Source organism: Carcharodon carcharias, chromosome 20, assembly GCF_017639515.1.
Source record: "Carcharodon carcharias isolate sCarCar2 chromosome 20, sCarCar2.pri, whole genome shotgun sequence".
In the NCBI taxonomy this organism is placed as follows: domain Eukaryota; kingdom Metazoa; phylum Chordata; class Chondrichthyes; order Lamniformes; family Lamnidae; genus Carcharodon; species Carcharodon carcharias.
This window is the reverse complement of record NC_054486.1, coordinates 97,444,646-97,465,047: the sequence shown is the minus strand read 5'-3', so window position 1 is coordinate 97,465,047 and position 20,402 is coordinate 97,444,646. Positions and strand designations below refer to the sequence as shown.

Here is a 20,402-nt window from a genome sequence, read left to right as displayed (position 1 = left end):
GAAAGGTCATGGCTTTAAAAGCAAACCACAAAAATGTTGTAGGTATTGGATTTTCTAATGACAGAGCAAATTAATAATCATTTTGATGAGAATACTTAACTAAAGCCATAGCAGTTGCTTCCTTTCATGGACTAGGGGATGCTTAGCAGTACTTTTCTGAAATTCTTGTATCAATAGATACTGACTTACGTAGTGCAATAAGCTATTGATGCTTGGATAAAAGCAATTGGTATGGTATTTCCTTGACTATGGTATTTCATTGTTTTGCTGTGATTCTGTGCTGTGAGAACACTACCACAATTTTACTGCAGCATTATAAACCACTGAACAATATGTACATATGTGATGCATAATAAAACTAGCAAACTGATAATGCATCAGTCTGCAAAAAGGTATATAAAGATGCCATTTGTGTTCATGATAAGATTTGCTGTAAGCAAGAATAATCCATTTGTAGAATTGTACTACTTCCTGGTTTTAGTATAAAAAAATGCATAATCTCAAATTTCTACTCGTAGAATTTTCACAAAACATATTGTGCATTTAGAGAAAGATCTTTTTGTGCAAATACATCAGTAATAACCATGTACGTGTGCACGTATCTCTTAATGTGTATAGTGTTAAACATCATGTAGTAGTAATGAGATGTTATAGTGTCTATTGCTTTTAATAGTGTTTAAAATACTGTCGACTCTTTGTCAGCATGAACCTTGCCTATCATGAACCAGTGTTCACATTGATAATGAATGAATGTGCGGTACAGGCATTTTTCTTTACTGCTTGATGCACTAGAAACTGGCAGAAAGTTATAATGCGTTTGTGTTGATAGTTTAACATGTCCAGTGATATTCATATTTATACAACTTGATTAAAATTGGAAGGGTGCAGTTTGGCTGGCAATCAGATTTGTATACTTGTATTGCTTCACTATCTTGGATATATACATTTATAACAGACTTGTCATTTTGTATATTGATACAATGATGCAGGTTCAGCCAGCAGCTTACTATGGAACAGTATTTTGCTAGCCAGTCATACACACGTTTGCATTTGTTGGGATTATAGCATGTTACTAAATTCGGTCAATGCTAAATAGATTGATCTTCCACCTTTCCTGCAAATATTTGAAAACATTTACATTTGGTACAACAATTAGAGGCTGCACTTTGTATAATAATTAGAGGCTGTTTATTGGCAATGTGCTGTGGTAGGAGGTGGCTACGGTTTTGCCCAATAATTTAAAAGTTGAGTATATTAAGAAAGATGTGGCAAGTGTTAACATGGTCCTTTTTCAATTTGTATGATTGCATGTCAAAATAAAATGATTATCACAGAAGATATTTGAGCTAAATTTTGCTCTGCAAATGAGGGCAAACCCTTCTTTCAGTATGTCCTCCAATTATCATTCCAGCATTCGTCGCCTAGATCACATTCCATGCTGCTGTTGCATGCGTACGTTAGGTGTGAGTAAACCATTATGGCAACTTTCCACATAATACATTGTCCCCTTGCTTTATTGACCCGCCGCACCAGTGTGCTCCAGCAATTGTTCATCAATCATTGAATGATGCCCACTTTGTAACCTAACTATCAGGCCCTGTGGCTTTAGAACCACATTGTCCCCAAACCATAGCAACTTAGCCCATGAAGCCAGACACCTCAGCCTTGTTAGTATTTATATTTGTTACTAACTAGAACTTTGCAGCTTCAAGTGCAGTTGTCTCATTGATGGATAAATCTTGCGTCAGCCATCAGGATGTATTGTTTCAACCACTTGTGATATTTGAAAATTAATTAGAATATTGATTAAAATTTTATTAGTGCCCCTCAAGGCTCCAAGGACCACAGCTATGTGTGAAGAAATAAGTTTGGGCATCTCCTGACCTTACTGTAATGGGTGGGGAAACAAAGCTTGCAACCTAAAGCCATAAGTATCTGCAATGTATATGTAAATCAACCATTCATCCCTAAGCGATTATATTTTTACGATGTTAATCCAGTCTCTCAAGGTAGAATATTCATTAATAACTATTACCTGACTGTTTGGGTGAAGCCATTTTTTCTTTTTTTTTTAGAAAGGTTTTCCTGTACCATTTCCTGTTGTTCAGTTTGTTTATGTTGTGCTTCTCTAGGTAATCAATTAAAACAAGTTACTATGGTGTGTACAATTATATGCAATGGAGATATTCACAATGACGGGGCTCTTCACATTTTCCAAATTCAGTGGTTTGATACTTGTGTTTAAAACTGCATATTATAAATGCACTGAATATATATTTCACTTAGTTTAATAAATGTGATTCATCCTGTGGGTTTTTTGTCCCACTTAGTATCATTTTTCTTTCAATTTAACATAGATCTAATGTTGTTCAAAAAAACTTATGAAATCAGCACCAATGGCAGAAATATGTACAAACCTGTAGAAATTCATATAATGAAGTGTTATATTAGATGATGTTATAAAAGTGTGAATGACCTGATGTATGTAAATATTTTTATTCATTCCTGAAATGGAATATTAACTTACAAAGTCATTTGAATAGCATGGTTATGACTTTGATCTCCAGTCAATACTTTGAATCAAAAAAGGCTAAAGTTATCTGTCAAAATTGTATCTGACTGGATTGTTGTTGTTATAGGATATGGTAAGTATGTAGTTGTGGTAAGTGGCTGCTGCCATCTGTTAAAATTCTGATTTGAAAACTAAAAAACTAAAAATCCTGCATGGCTGACAACATAGAATAATATTCTGCGGAAGTTTCCTTTTAAGGTATCCTGTCATCTTGCTGTCTAAAGGATTTTCAATTTTAGCATAAAAACCAGGATAGGAACTACTTTGGCATTGTTCTAGGATTACGGTGGAAGGTACTACATACACCTTATTTGCTCCTACCTATTCTTCACTAGTTCATTTTTGAAAGATAAGAATCTGAAGTTGATCCTGTAGGTTCTTTGTTCATTGTATTGGAGAGGTTGTTACCATTTTTCTTTATCAGGCTTGAACCATTTTTCACTCATGAACAAGCATGTATTGTTATTTGGTTATTTTTTGTGCTGCTTCCTTACATTTCTACTGTGTTAATTCACTCATACACCCATTTGGTTGTTATTTTTATAAAAAAGCCACTTCATTTATGAACGTACCTGAGGCCAAACAAAAGGAACAACTTGAATGCTTAGTAAGAATTTTCTGCTGAAGCCTTTAGTAGTTTACAAGAATGGCTAAGAGAGGGCTCTGCAATATCGAAATTATTTTGAAAAATTAAGTTAATTTGCAGTTTGTGAACATTTTACTGGATTTTTTAATACTCAACTTATTTTGCTTGGCTTTTAAATTTACCAACTTTTTATGTACATTAAGTGCAGTGTTTTGTCAGTGTTTTCAGTGTTTTTTAAAAGGTTTTATAAGAAGAGTAGAATTGGAAAAATGATGCATCAGAATAGATTGTTCATCAAAATCAGTTTTATATTTTTATCAACTTAGTATAGAATGTTCCAAAATTTGTCATCTGACTACAAAATGTAGTTGTTGGAGGCCAATCATCTCAGCTTCGGGACTTCACTACAGGAACCAATCTAGGTCGACAGTGAGGGTATTCACTGATGATAGCACAGAGTTCCGTTCCGTGTGCATCACTTCGAATAATGAAGCAATCCATGCTTGCGTGCAACAAGACCTGACAAGTTCCTGGGACTGGGCTGATGAGTGGCAAGTAATATTTGAGCCACACAAGTAGCAGGCAATGACTTTCAACGAGAGAGTCTAACCACTCCCCTTGATGTTCAGTGGCACCCTAGGAGTTACCATCGACCAGAAACTTAATTAGACCAACCACATAAATGCTGTGGCTATAAGAGCAGGTCAGAGGGTGGGAATTCTATGGCGAGTGACTCACCCCCTGATTCTCCAAATCCTTTCCAACACCTGCAAGGCACAAGCCAGGAGTGTGGTGGAATACTCTCCACCTGCTTGGATGACTGCAGCAACAGCAGCACTTGAAGCTGTACACCATCCAGGACAAAGCAGCCTGTGTGATCAGCACTCATTTACAACCTTGCACATTCACTCCTGCTGCAGCAATTTGCAAAAGATTCTTCAGCAGCACTTCTAAAACCTGTGACCTCAACCATCTAAAAGAACAGGGCAGCAAATACATGGGAACACCGCCACCTCCAAGTTCCCCTTCAAGTGACTCAGAATTTTATCACCGTTTTTGACACATTGGATGTTTAAGTATTAATATTTGACTTTGGTCCAGTTAAAATGCAGTTAGGTGACTTGATAAAACTTAAAAGATCCTTATTTGCAGGGATAAGCTTAGCTAAATATTCGGAATATTTTATACACTTCTGGACTCCTGGTAATCCCCAATTTTATTTGCTTCACCATTGGTGTCAGCTGCCGAGGCCCAATGCTGTGGGATTCCCTGGTCCAACTTTTCCATCTTTACCTCACTTTCCTCATCTAAGATGCTGTGTAAAACCTACCTCTTGGATCAACCTTTTGACCAATGCCCTAATATCTCCTTATATGTCTAGGTGTCAAATTTTGCTTTATAACATTCCTGTGAAGCACCTTGGGATGCTTTATTACATTAAAGGTGCTATATTAAAGAAAATTGTTACACGTCTTGCTAGAGATGGAAAAACCATGAAAACTTTATTTCAGGAATTTCTGTCTATATGGATCATTTGTATGATATACGTTGTATACTAGAATGAAACTCTATCCACTTGGCTAATTCCTTAAAGTTGGCAAATTTTGTGAATTGTTGGAGCCAAGATGGTGCTTGGGCTCAACAGTGCACAGGTAGTGGGTCCCTAACTGGATTAACTTTTTCTCCAGCTTGTTCTCATATACAATTCTGGCAACAATCAAAATGGTACTCAATATCATGTGCATATAGCTCTTTCCATTTGCCAAGTTTTTCATTATTTCCAACTTGAACAAGCACCACCAAAGGAGAATGAGATTAGTTGGCCTTTTTCCTTGTTGCTAGTTGTGTAACCTTGCTTCGAACAAAAAGGCATTTGAATTGCCTATATAATTGCACTTCATAGTACTTCATGACAGGCAAAGTATTTTCAGTTGTTTCTGACTAATGTGATGAAGCACTGTATAAATGGAAGTTTTTTTCTTTCCCATTCTTTTCCAATTTGGTTCAACACAGGAAAATTTCTTTGAAATTAAGAGATCAACCTGTAGCTGTGCCGTATCACTGTTCAGATTGCTCTTTCGTTCATTTAATAGCAAACTGCAGTATTTTTCCTTAAGTTCATTTGCATTCTTATACAAGACACTTCACTAATGAAATGTGAAATTTGGATTATAATGAGGAACTTTAGAATGATTTATAAAGATCAATAAGTGACCTGTGTCATAGTTCTGGAAAGTTATCTCTAGGTATTTTTTGTTATCTCACACAGTTTCAATATAACTTAGAGTCTCTGAAGAAGCATAACATCTTTTCAGTGCTCTTCAAAATTACCCCGACCTTCTGAATTACACAAATAGAATGTTATAGAAAATATCTTGCAGGTTTTCATGATAGTATATTTGCTTCCTTCATTGTTTTTTTCTAAATGTTGAGTACAGTAATTGGATATCCATGCCTCTTTGCGATTTTGCCTATCTGGACACCTTGAATTAAGTCTCATATCAATTTGACATTCATCCAAAATGCTGCAGGCACAGTTTATCATGCAGCAAAGTCTTTATAGAAGAGCATTGTTGATGAATAGCACCATCATTCTGATTCAGAAAAAAGTGGAGACCAACATGGCATGTGCAGCATCATTTTCACCGTTGTATTTCCATCTGAATGTGTACATTCCCAGCTAGAGGCTTTTGGCTTGGACCATTTTTAGTTCAAATGATGATTCTTAAGAAAATCAGATGTAACTGAAGACAATGGACAGATTGAAGACATTGTGGAAAACCGATGTCCAGGGTTCATCCTTTAGAATACTCAAGGTTCTCAATTAATGACATTGGGCTTGTTCTAGTTTGCATCTTTATGAAATTCTTGGAAATTGTTCAAGTCCAATCCAGGCCCTGAGCACAAAAAAATCAAAGCTGACACTCCAGTGTAGTATGGAGGGAGTGCAGTACTGTTGGAGGTGCCATCTTTCAGAAGACATGTTAAACCAAATCCCTAGCTGCCTGTTTGGATGGATGTAAAAGATCTTGTAGCACTATTTTGAAGAAGGACAGGTGAGTTATCACAGTGTCCTGGCGAATGTTTATCACTCAAACAGATTATCTGGTCATTATTAGATTACTGTTTGTATTAATTTGCTGCATGCATATTAGCTGCCTTGTTTCCTGCATTACAACAGTGACTACACTTCAGAAGCATTCATTGGCCCTAAAGTGCTTTGACATCTGGTGATTAGGAAAAGCGCTATATAAAAATACAAATCTTCCTTCTATGGTGACTGAAGCAATGGCAAGCAAAAATGTGACACCAAATACAAAAAGGGGCAAAGGAATGACCAAGAATAATACTATACAGTGAACCTGGCATCTGTTTCAAGGAAAATATTGTGTGGTTTCCTGAAGGAACAAACGATGAACCAACTGGCAAAATACATAACCTTAAGAAGAAACAGGTTTTCCTTAATAGGAGGAAGATCATGCATGACTGGTCACGTTGAGTTCTTCCTAAAGATAGCACGCCTTGTGGATAGAGGAGTGGTAGATGTTTAGTTTATGAAAAATTGCTACGTAGAAGATCTGTTCACCAGGTTGGAAGGCATGGAATTAATAGGTGGGATTTGTCATCAGGTTGCAGAGCTGGGAATGTTTACACTAGAGAAAAGAAGGCACAGAGGTAACCAAGGAAGTATTCAAGATTCTAAAATGTACAGATGAGATAAACATCAATATGTTTAACATACACAGATTCTACAAATCAGGCTGAGCCTCAAACTTAGCTGAAGAATGATGAAAAGATGATTTAGAATTAAAAATGTAGATGATGATGAATGCATGGAATGGCTGTGCCTGTGAGGAAATGAGGACTGATGATGAATTCAAGAGTTGGATAAATATGTTGCAAAGAATATGATAGAGGTGTATGACAAGTATGGAATGTGACATTTTCTAGGCCTTAGCACCTTAAGACATGTGCTGTAATGATTCTTGCAGTTCTTGGACATTCTATTTTCTTAAGTCTGATGTGTAACCAGTTACAAATATTCAGATATACAGATTGCATTCTTTCCACTGAGAGTGGTTTTCTTGCACAGAGCTACCTGTCCTTCCTATTCAACAATGAAATCTGGATGTCCCTGCCTGTGGTTTTCTAGAATTTTCAATTTTTGTGGCTTCCCTGTGGAGGAACTGAAACTTCACAAAAGAATAACATCTCATTTTGGCATCCAAGTGGATGCAGTGCACATCTGAATGATTTCAAATGGAAAATATATGTACACCACATGGTCTCGAGTTTGACTAGTTATGTGGGTGGTGTTGGTTTAAAACTTAGATCAGACTGGTGAACCTTTGGGGAATTCTTGCTGCCAGTGCATTGTAAATCTTCAGCCAAAGGTGAGCATATTTTGTTAGCATTTTTTCCCCTTTAGGAATTTTATTGACATTGTTAAAACAAATAGCAATTTCAACATTTTATGTGGTTTTATTGGAACTTGTTGATTTAAATCCAAAAATGGAAACCCTCGTGTTGTAATTTCATCCTGATATCAAAATAACATTGGGAATATTATTCAATAAAACAAAGTCATTGTATTTTTGCATTTGATATAAATGTTCAAAGCATGATTATTTTGAATCCATATGTTTTGTTACTTAATTATCTTTAAAAGCAAGCAGGTTATTTAACTTGAACAAGTACTCAATATGCATTTGAACCCTTGGTAAAGAATGGAATTCAAAGTGAAGAGTATAGTTCAGATAGGGTCAGTGAATACTGTGTAATATGAAATATTAGGTCCATGAAAATATCAAATGTGGAATGAATAGAAAATGTTAAATAGATATTCTGAAGGTTTAGGAGGCATGGAGAAACAGTTTCAAAATTTTTCTCAAGATTCAGTGGGTTTAGTAAGATGTGTTCTTTAGAAGGATTAGATTTGATGGACTAATTGTCTTTTTCTCATCGTTTTATTTAGATTTAAGATTACTGACAGATGGCTTGGGGAATGAGAGTAGTTAGTGGGAGGACTGAAGTACCGCATGATTGTTCCTGTCTGGAAGGCATGAACATATTTGCCAGTAATGCTTTGCCAAACACTATTGGATGTTTTGTGCAGTTAAGTGATGTGTAAATTTCACTGATTCCATCTTTTTGAGGAAGATGTGGAATCCTTCTATTTTAGGCAGCTTATAACTCTCAGGAGTACAGTTCTCCCATTGAAACTAATAGAATGAGTGCCCTTGCATCCAATTAAATGTCCTGTAAAATACATGTATGTGTGTGATGTATTAGAAATGTAATAGCTACCCATTTACTATTCTAGTACTTGTGAATTTTGTGCTACACTTAACTCCTAATGAAACCCAAGGGTTGGTTAAGGGGAATGTACATTTGAGCCATTATCATAATTTTTACTTTGGAAGTAGCAAGTTCCAAAAAAAAAGTGGAAATTTTGTTTCTCATCCATTTCCCCCCCACCTCCATTATCTTTAATCATAACTAGATTTGTATCAAATCAAACATAATTTCGAGCAATGTTTAGAGAAAATATACATTGGTGTACATAGAAAAAATTGTCTTTCACGTATTTGTTCGGATAGATTGAGTAATTTACATTGATTCAAAAATGTCCAGATTCTCTCTCCACTTCTTTTGCTACTTTGTTTTTTAAAAAGTGACTAAGTGCAATGAGCAGTATGTTTTGGATAGTCACTGAGGAGAGAAGGGGCAAAGCAAGATTGATCCATAAACCTTGAAATCTGCCGAAGCTGCAAGTGGACACTGGGTTAATCAGTAACAGTGAAACAAGGCAACAGTGTTGTATTGAGATTCTTTAGTCTTGTAAATGTTGGTGTTGAATTAATTTAGTGGATGGAGTACGATTTTAAAAAGACCTTGCATTCACCACAATAAACTGAACAATTGCAGTTCAGCTAGCTGTAAATGTTTATTTTGTGCGAAATCATTATTTTTAGAAGACTTATTTTGGCTACAAAACCTAATCTTTCTCTCAATGCTCACATTGGCAGTTTACAAAAAAATATCGTTTTAAAATCTTTCTGATATGATTTTTGTCAAAGAAACCGCAAAAGGATAGGTTTCACTTTACATTCTCCATTTTTGAAAAAAAAGCATGTACTTCAGATGAAGTATGCTAAACAAAACCATGAGCCCTGGTCACTGAACCACACTGCTTTGCACAGAGGTCAAACACCTCTTAATTACAAACCTGAGCAGTCTGTTATAAACAGAGGAGTGGAATACTTGGCTGACTTTAGCATGTGAGCAATTTGAAACTTAAAGGGGGAAAAATAAAATACAAGAAGACAGCAAACTAATTTGCTTATATCCGCTAAAACACTTTTACACTAACCTTATGGATTTACCACTTTTTTAGGACAGTCTATTGAATTACACTAGAAATTAATAGAAAAAAGTAAAACTAATAGTTTGAAGTTATAAGTGGTACTAATCAAGTTCATTTCTGAATCAAGGTTTGTATATAATAGCTCTAAAAAGGATTGTTCGGATAAAAATTGTTTACTTACATGACAAAACTTGCTCCATTATTTATACTTCACATCTATGCCTAATTAAAATGGAATTGATTCAGTAAATCTTAAAATTGCAAAACTTACAGAACTGTTGATCGAGTAAGAGATCAGTAGATTTTGAACTCTGATGGAATCGAGAGATATGGAGATTGTTTGGGAAAGTGGAGTTGAGGTTGATCAGCCATAATCTTATTGAATTGTGGAGCAGGCTCAACAGGCCATATGGGCTACTCCTGCTCCTATATCCTGTATTCTGATGTTCTAAGATTTATTAACTGTCTTGTAGTAACTTTGTAGTTGAGAATTCTTATAAACACAGTCTTCATTTACATCTAATATATCCAGATTCAATAAGTCAAGCACATCAAACTCCACTGATAATGATTTCACCAGTTTTAAGATTATGTAAGCTGAATATGATCCACTTAACTCCTAATGAAACCCAAGGGTTGGTTAAGGGGAATGTACATTTGAGCCATTATCATAATTTTTACTTTGGAAGTAGCAAGTTCCAAAAAAAAAGTGGAAATTTTGTTTCTCATCCATTTCCCCCCCACCTCCATTATCTTTAATCATAACTAGATTTGTATCAAATCAAACATAATTTCGAGCAATGTTTAGAGAAAATATACATTGGTGTACATAGAAAAAATTGTCTTTCACGTATTTGTTCGGATAGATTGAGTAATTTACATTGATTCAAAAATGTCCAGATTCTCTCTCCACTTCTTTTGCTACTTTGTTTTTTAAAAAGTGACTAAGTGCAATGAGCAGTATGTTTTGGATAGTCACTGAGGAGAGAAGGGGCAAAGCAAGATTGATCCATAAACCTTGAAATCTGCCGAAGCTGCAAGTGGACACTGGGTTAATCAGTAACAGTGAAACAAGGCAACAGTGTTGTATTGAGATTCTTTAGTCTTGTAAATGTTGGTGTTGAATTAATTTAGTGGATGGAGTACAATTTTAAAAAGACCTTGCATTCACCACAATAAACTGAACAATTGCAGTTCAGCTAGCTGTAAATGTTTATTTTGTGCGAAATCATTATTTTTAGAAGACTTATTTTGGCTACAAAACCTAATCTTTCTCTCAATGCTCACATTGGCAGTTTACAAAAAAATATCGTTTTAAAATCTTTCTGATATGATTTTTGTCAAAGAAACCGCAAAAGGATAGGTTTCACTTTACATTCTCCATTTTTGAAAAAAAAGCATGTACTTCAGATGAAGTATGCTAAACAAAACCATGAGCCCTGGTCACTGAACCACACTGCTTTGCACAGAGGTCAAACACCTCTTAATTACAAACCTGAGCAGTCTGTTATAAACAGAGGAGTGGAATACTTGGCTGACTTTAGCATGTGAGCAATTTGAAACTTAAAGGGGGAAAAATAAAATACAAGAAGACAGCAAACTAATTTGCTTATATCCGCTAAAACACTTTTACACTAACCTTATGGATTTACCACTTTTTTAGGACAGTCTATTGAATTACACTAGAAATTAATAGAAAAAAGTAAAACTAATAGTTTGAAGTTATAAGTGGTACTAATCAAGTTCATTTCTGAATCAAGGTTTGTATATAATAGCTCTAAAAAGGATTGTTCGGATAAAAATTGTTTACTTACATGACAAAACTTGCTCCATTATTTATACTTCACATCTATGCCTAATTAAAATGGAATTGATTCAGTAAATCTTAAAATTGCAAAACTTACAGAACTGTTGATCGAGTAAGAGATCAGTAGATTTTGAACTCTGATGGAATCGAGAGATATGGAGATTGTTTGGGAAAGTGGAGTTGAGGTTGATCAGCCATAATCTTATTGAATTGTGGAGCAGGCTCAACAGGCCATATGGGCTACTCCTGCTCCTATATCCTGTATTCTGATGTTCTAAGATTTATTAACTGTCTTGTAGTAACTTTGTAGTTGAGAATTCTTATAAACACAGTCTTCATTTACATCTAATATATCCAGATTCAATAAGTCAAGCACATCAAACTCCACTGATAATGATTTCACCAGTTTTAAGATTATGTAAGCTGAATATGATCCAAGCATAATCATTCATCTTTATTCAAATTTGCTTTTCAGGTTCAGTACATTTAATTTTTTTAAAAACAAAGTGACTATGATTAATATTACACATATGTAGGATGGCATTGGTAATTGCACTAAAAAGTAATGGCACCACAAATTTTGAGATTAAAATTCAAGCAGTTCGTACATTCATTAGCCTTTGCAGCCTTCAATCATAATTTCAGCCTATTCTTGTTTCTGGTATTCTACTATTTTATCAAGGGTTGTTCCGAGTTTCCAAATGCATATACTTAAATTTGACACCTAATAATTTGTTTTTACAATATTAGAAGTAATCAAGCTGAGCTGTACATATAAAAATATTCCTCCAGTGCAGCAATGGCATCGCATTTCAAAAAGTAGTCGCTTCTAATTTAATTGAGCCTGAGAAACCATACCATTGGAGTGCAAGTGTCCCTATGTGAAATAACATAGGAATGTCACATTATTTGGTGTTAATACAAATAACTGGATTAGATTTGGCATTTGTAATGACTCTGGTACAGTTTTTCACAAGCTTGATTGTTATGTGGACTATAATTCATTATTTGCTCACTTAATGTTATTTAGTAAAGAACCTGTAGCATTGTCTGTGCAGTCTTGATGATTGTCATGTGCTTAAAAACTACGTGCTAATGATTGTCACTTTGAAGAAGGGCAGCATCTCAAAACAAACACTGTTTTCCACAGAAACAGAATTGTGGCAGCATTTCAGATCACACTCTTTCCTGGCAATTTATTGTGCCATTGTATTTACTTATTTAAAAAGGCGCATTCTGAAATCCAGTAACTTTTCTTGGTGTCCATCTGATTCCTGACAAATGTGGCTTTAACAATTAGTAACATACACAAACCATATTTCATGTACATTTCTGAGATGAGCATGACGTTGCTGTTTCAGGTACCTGTCAGCTCAAAATAAGACTCATTCTTCTCACTTGAACCTTGGTGGAATAATAAAAGCATTAATAGTTGAAGCATGGCGGACTAGTTTCCTGTCCTGTCAGTGCATCTTTTGTAAAATGGTGGGGAGGGGGCAGTTTTGAATCTATTGCCATTTAAACCTTTTTAAATTATTCTTTCAGTACAAACTGTACTGTAAAAAGCTGTTTTAACTTGTTGAGAAATTTTGTACATGGAATTTGTAACCAGAGTTATGATGGTGCACACAATAAAAACACTGAAAGGTTCAGGAAGAGTCTGCCTTATAAGTTAATGAACAACGTCAGTGATCTGTTCCTCACTACTTTCACGGTCAACCAGCCTGTGCTGTACATTAGATGCAGCAAGGATATTCACCTGTGAGCTCAACTATAACACCGTATACATGTATGTATATATGTATGCATATATATATATATATATTTCCCTCTCATGCATTCACTCTGAACCTGACTGCAGAGCCTATGTTTTTGTTGTTCAGACAAGCTGGACGGATTGAGAAGCAGCAACAAACGGAAGCGAGGCTGGCATGACAGCATTGCGCATCGGTTGGAGGATTACCTTCAGCTTCCTGATGACTATAATTCTCGTTCTTCAGAACCTGGAAAGAAACGGGTAAGAAAATAGTTTACATTTTTTAATTGCTCATTTTGTGTCCGTTTGCTGTGCTTGGTTGGTTTAACGTGAAATGATGTTTGCTTTGATCATTATGATTTGGCAAAAGAGACAGATTGAGTGATTTTTCATATGGAACCAATATTGCAAAACTTTGCAAATAATTTATCTTGAGCATAAAGCATGCTTCAGTACAGATCATGTTTCAAAACAGATGAATATTCTTGAGGAAATGAAATACCTCTGATTTTTCATTCTCCTTCCCTTTTACACTCTGTCCAGTTCTCACTTGATCACCCTGTCAAATTGTATACATTTTGCCTCTTGGCAGCAACCTGAAATGATGGAAGAAGAAGGCAGCAACAACCATCTCTTGCTCTTCCATTCCCTCCAACAAAGCAAGGTGCCTGGTCCTATTTGCAGCAAAGCTGAGATGGGAACTCAGCAGAGTGAAAGTTCAAATTAGTATTTCTTTACTGATTGCATTATCATTGCATCAGTGTCCTAATGCATGGTGCTGCACCATTGAGTACAAAAATGTATATTTGCACTGGTTAATACGTAGAACAATGAATGGAATCAAAACAAGGGTTCTTTACTGGCCTTTATAACAAAAACAGACTTTTTTGTGAACAGGAGAAATTTGCACCTTCTAAGAAGGAAGTGATTATTTGCTGTCAAATGGGCATCCAAATCTACCAGTGAAAAGTACAATATGCAAAAAATTAACTGGTAGAATAAAATTCTGATACATGAATGCTTCTGAACAGAATTTCCAACTGCTTTGAAAAACAGTATGCTTTAGGTGGGCAAGGAGGGAAAAGACATGTATCTGAACTTCCCCCAATCTGCTTTAGGTGAGATGGGCAGACTTGGAAGAGGAGAAGGATGCTGAGCGCAAACGAGCCATAGGATTTGTGGTTGGACAAACAGACTGGGAGAAAATAACAGATGAAAAGGGTGAATTAGCCCAGAGAGCATTGAACCGCACTAAATATTTCTAAGGAAAATAAATTGAACTGTTTTTTACAATGAGGTAAGCAATAAAACAAAGTTGCAGTTTTTAAAATTGTGCCTGAATGTTTAGTGAAATGTATTTCTTTTCTCCTTATGATTTCAGTTAGGTTGACTGTATGCTTCATATGTACAGGAAAACAATTGTAAGCTTCCAGGGCAAGTTTATAATTTTACTCCTAATTAGAATAGTTTTGAAATGACCAGCCACCTTTTGTAAAAAAAAAATGCTTTTATCACTGCATAAAATTGTACTTGTTCTTGGAATAGGGAATAACATATCAGTTTCAATAATCTGTATTTATGTGGAAGATGTGGAGGAGTCTCTTTAATAGATTTGACTATTGCCTACTTTTCCAAAAGGTCACGTTTTTTTCAATGCTGCGCACCAATAGAATGTTGTGGAGTTTAGGTCATACAGCATTTTGGCAGTAAGTGTAGTCAGTGGACAGGAAAAAAATCATGCTTAAGTTATTGAATGAGTAAACCAGCTTGGATAGGAGAGGGATGAATATGGCAGAAAGGGCTAGAATCGTTTACTACTGAAGAAACAGAAACAAAAGCATCAGCAGTCAGGCTTAGGTATAGAAGTTTAGAAGTTTTAGCACCACTGGATTTAACCATGATAGTGTCTAACCAGTGGCTGCATGCATTATTTCTGCTACTCCCTCTCTCTCTTCTACCACCACCCACCTCCCCGCAAGAAAAATTGGCAGCATCAGAAAGTTTTCATGTTCCTTTTATGCGTATATTCAACTTGTATATATTTACTCGCTTCCACGGGCACAAAAAAATCAGGCTCAGACTACCACAATTAAAACAGTTTCTTAAAATCAATTCTAAATATTAAACTCATTTTACAACCCAGTCTGGATCTGATGCACATATTGTAAGGCAGTTCCTGGAAGGCAAACAATTTTCTAGTTACCTTGCACTTGTGCAAGTGAAAGCCAAAAATTATTCATCTGAAGTTGGCAAAGCATCTTGAAAATCATGTACTGCATAATAACCTTTACCTGTCAAGTAATTTTATGTACCTTTTGAAACTTAATTTACTCCCTGAAGACTTTGCTTGGAGGGATTTGCAACTTAGAGCTCATGTTTTCAGTGGGTCAAGTGTGAATGGGATTTAAGGACATAAAGCATAAAATTTCTGATCTTGCTGATCTAAGCTGCTGGTATTGCTCGCTCAGTTTTCACAGCCAAGGCCAGGATCCTTCAAGCTGCCCACCATGCCCTAGCCTGTACACCCTATTTAAAGTAAGTGACATTTGGGATGACGTTTTTTGAAGTGATCCTGCAGTCCCACCACAATCCCAGAAATGTCATATTTGAGAAGTTTTGACTCACATGTACAACTTTCTCAGTTAAATTCAATTGCAATTTATTGAAATAGGTGTATGATTTCTCTAACGATGTGTCCTAGATTTTCCAAAGTGCCACGTCTTGTCACTTTCTGCATTGATAAAGCAGACAAAAAACCTTCAGTTGCAAATGAGATGTTAATTTTAGGAACTATGGCAGTGGTGAAGTTTAACATTTAATAATCTAACCATTAAAATGATTTTTTCTTCAGCGTGCTTAACAGCTTTTAAGTGTTAATTGAAATAATTTTAATTTTTCCATTTCTCCCTAGGCTCCACAATAATGGTGGAGAAGGCTGGGAAAAGATCTTTCGTAGAGGTTGGGCAGACAAGGAATTTCACAAGTCGTTTTGAGTTTTTTGTTTTATTTTATTGTTACACTGTACGAGCACTAGACTATAGGTGGTTGACTTCTCTTATTAGCAGCCTGTGAGAATATTTTTTAACAAGTTAATCGATAGTGTTATCAGAAACTAAGTTGAAACCACATTAATTGTAAGCCAGTGTGTCCTGAGCCTGCTGTCATGGCTTTGCTTCATCAGCTCGTTTTTTTTTATTATATACTGTATTGATGTATTGTTCCTTTTTCTGTCATGCCAGCTGTAATTTTAAGGAGCAATAAAGTTAACTTGAAACCATGGAACAGTTCATGTGTCTGCACGCAATGGGCGTTCCAACAAATGTGTGTTTATTAAGTGGTCAGTATTTCTGTTTTTTCTTTGAAATGTCATGTCCGCCTTTTGATTTTGGCCATTGAATTCTTCTCTCACCAATGGACCATCCAATTTATTTTTAAACACAGTCGCTATTGATACACTATCATTCTGTGGGAGAATGGGAAAGTATACTTCACATTCTGCTAAATGTGCCAAAAGAGGAAGGTACTGTTCCATATGACATTTCTGGAGTCTGTACGCTTCCAACAACTACTGTTTCATAATTTTCACGATTGCACCATTTAAGTGAACTGCTTTCTTAATGCAAAATCATTTGAGACAAATGTAGCTTCAGTAATTGACAAGATTGTCTCAAGAAATGTACTGCTCCTGTTTTTTTGGGGGGGATTTTTTTGCCATTTGTAACTATTGTAAATATTCCTTATTTACTGCCTGAATGAAGCTGTGAAATGGGTAGGAGTGAAATGAAATGTTGCAATTCAAAAACTTATTAGGAAATTTGCAATATTTTTATTCAAAGTTAAATCATGAAGTTCCCTGAATTGAAGTGGGTAAATGTTTCTAAACAAAATTGATTTTGATATCTTGTGGGAGTGTATATGGCAAGATTGCACTTTTTAGGGGGATTGGAGGTTAAGTGTAATCCTCTAAATTATCACATTCTGTGTGCCTGGTAACTTTTTATGTTCTTTAGTTTTTCTCTTGCTGATGAAGTCTTTGTGAGATTTCAAAATTACAAAAGCACATCCTTAATGCTAATTGGACATGACGCTAATTGGACACAAAGCACATGAAAGTGACCAATTAATAATTTAAATTTCATTGCAAAAAGATTTAAAATTGGAAGTCTGTTGTAGTGAATAATAGTTGTCCTTAATTTAATTAAACTCTGCATACCAGTGAGAAGTCAAAGTAACTGTTTACGTTTTTAAAATCCTCTTGCACTGTTGGAAAAGGGGCAAGCATGTATGTTAGGCTGTTGTCCCACGATATCTGGAAAGTACTTCAGCTTTTGATTCAACTTAATTAGTGACCTTAAACAAACGAGTTTCTTTTGAAATGAGTATATGTGAAATTTTGTCACAGTCACATATTGGTAAGAAGCAACAACAAATAAGAACTTTTACAATGTAATTTTCATTGTTCTCATTTGGAGTGCTGAAAGGTTTCTTTTGAAATAGAACACACTTTGTGTGTCTCATTTGTACCACTTTATTGAATGATTCATTGCCTCAGTGGTTTTTATTAATCTTTATTTTCTATGATTTCTTTTACCCCTCACCATACCTGACTGAGAGGGAGGGCAGATCTGTGCCAATTCTTCTGTTAATGTATTAACAGAATTAACAGAATAGTACATTAAAATGCATCCAAATTCCCTAAAACAATCCTCCTTCTACTTAGTTACTTTGCTGCTGTGAAATAGAATACATTCATTGTTCAATAATTGATTCTCATATATCCTCTGAGCTCTCTTCGTAAATAAGCGTCTGAGAAACCATCTGTGCTTCGGACCACACATTGGTAAGCATACTGCACTGGCAACTTAGTTTTGTTACACATAGCCAATGTCTTCATGCTCTGTACAACAGCCAGTTGGATTTCAGTAGCTTCTTCCTGTTCTGTGATTTCTGAGGTACACAGATCAAGAATATTGAAAATCGAATGAGGGTCGTTAAAAGTTAGTGATGCTTCTGATACCATTTTTGGTATTTTATCAATAAGGCTTAGAGCCCCAGGAAGACCATTTGGATTGCACAGAACCTGGCTTCTAGGAAGGTGAAATGAAGTAGAATTTGCTGATGGCCCAGCTTGTTTCATTACTATATGTAGAGACATCAGTATCCAGTCTTTATTAATCAGCTTTAACAGCACTTTCTCATGAGTTGCAATTCATTGATATCTTTAATCTCTAAACTAAATTGCACAATGTTATTCTGTATGTCATGGCATTATTCTGCCTTCACTGGAAGACATGTCAACCTCTTGTATGTAAAAACAAAAAGTACGGAATCTATTGTCACAATTAATTTTTGTAAGCCACAACTCGAAAACAGTAGCAAAAGAGCTATAATTGGAGCCATGTTAAATAAATTGCAAACCAGAACAATTGTTTTTGACTGAAAATAAAAGTAAAATGCAAAAGATTGGTGCAGCACATTATCTCAGTATTTTAAATGGGTTCTACTTTGCAGTTTGTTATAAAGTTTTTTTAAAAATGCTTTGTAAGGAAAGGTAAAGCATGAATTGTTTTTGATGAAACAGCCAAAGTAATAACTAACCGACCTTCCTGTCTAAAGAACAAAACAGTGTTATGTTGGTTTCTCTGTAGTGATCACAGCTCATCACAACAGAATTGGCATTGTAAACTATTTTTACTTCTACGCAAGCTGTCTTTGGACTTGCATTAAGTAGCTTGCAAGCTTCTCATTTTTTTTGTGGATTGCATATAAATTTATACCACAGCTAAACAATTAGGGGCTAGGAAGATTTCAAAAACTATTTAAAAAAAATTTTTAAATGCCAAATTTTCATTATTTCAGGAAGAGAAAGGGACAGATTAGCGGTCTTGAGTTTAGCAGAGGTAAAGAACTGGATGAAAGTGGCAAATCTGCAGCCATCCTGGTTTTTCCTAACTTCTGTCTTATCCTTTCCATTTTCACTTTAACTCTTATGAAGTTTGTTCAGTACAGTTTAGAGTATTTAGTTGACAAGAATATGAAAGTTTGATTTAAAAGAAACCCTAGCCATAATAATTATTGGTCTTTATTAAATACTAATATAAGATTCACACCCAGTCGATTAGAATTTGAATGCAAGCAATTCCACTTTAATAAATAACCAGGTAAACTGTACAAAGTTCAGTTGATTTGAGTCAACATCTTTGCAACAAATGTGCTCCGTACAAGGTAAAAATAGTAAAATGTGTATTCAGGAGAAGGCAGCCACTTTGTGGTGTTGTATTAGGTCGTTTAAAAAAAAATTGATGTAAACAAACAGATGGGCTATTTTTGCTGCTGACATCTTCAAAGCATGCCCAATTCTAAATGTGTGTCGCAATGTTTAATGATTTTAGGATTGTGTTTCTCAATGATGTAACAGTATATTACTGTATTCTCTTGGTATTCCACCACTAAACAATTGTGTGTGCGACTGCTGCTTGCAACCTGATGACTTTGTAGTTAAATGTATTTCCTTCTGTGATACTGATCCATAAGTGCCAGAAAGGTCTTATATCTAGTTTGTGGTGTGAGATCTTATAGGATAGCTAGTGGGGTTACCACAATATCTCTGAGATTAGAGGTTAATATTCTGCCACTCCTTTTCATTGCCCCTACAGGGAGGCATGTATGTGAACTTTGAGTGAGGACAGTGGAGAGCTCTGATGTGATGCCCTTTACAGTTAAATACCTGCCAAATCTCTGTCAGGATGAACACCTGAAGAATGGTTAAATGATATCTAAGGGATGCTTGCATTTGTGGAGCTCTTGGGATTCCTTCAAGACATGAGAGAAGAAATGCAGATATGGCACATTAAATTTGAGAAAAATACCTCTGTACTGCTTTTTAATCAGCTGAGAACCCTAACTCTGCCCGATGGTACTATTGTTTATATTGTATAACTTATCTCCAAGCTATACTCACCAGCCGTACTTCTCTGTTGTAAGTGTGTAAAAAAGAAAGCATTGGTGAAGGCACTAGTTGCATTTGTTCATGTTGCTGCTGTGCAATGTTTTCTAGCTCAGTGCCACTGCACAACTGTCAGTTTTTGAGTATTTAATTTCTCAAGTTATATTCAGTAAAGGAGATTTATTTGAAAAAGTACTAGACTGTCTCCCACTTAAAAACACAGCTCAAGGAAAATCTTTGTAGAAATAGTAAAAATGAAAATTGGAGAATATATAAAGAGAAAGCTTTGCCTTGATACTTTTTAAGGGAACTGAATCTGTAATAATGTCATTTTAGCTTTGGGGAGAGGAGCAGGGGGAGCAAAACAT

The 20,402-nt window shown here is 35.5% G+C and overlaps 1 protein-coding gene across 5 annotated transcripts in view; it reads left to right on the top strand.

Annotated features, from left to right (window-relative positions):
- Window positions 1–20,402, top strand: part of LOC121292833 (YLP motif-containing protein 1-like) — a 159,194-nt gene that overhangs the window by 95,604 nt on the left and 43,188 nt on the right. For 3 of the 5 annotated variants that reach the window (XM_041215292.1, XM_041215290.1, XM_041215289.1), the window contains 3 exons: window positions 13,216–13,349; window positions 14,207–14,385; window positions 16,000–16,365. The exons of the other annotated variants lie outside the window; for them this stretch is intronic. In XM_041215292.1, coding sequence (XP_041071226.1) covers window positions 13,216–13,349; window positions 14,207–14,353 — 281 coding nt within the window. In that variant the 3' untranslated portion in view covers window positions 14,354–14,385; window positions 16,000–16,365. Of the gene's footprint in view, window positions 1–13,215; window positions 13,350–14,206; window positions 14,386–15,999; window positions 16,366–20,402 lie in introns of those variants that run through there. 5 annotated transcript variants of the gene reach the window in all.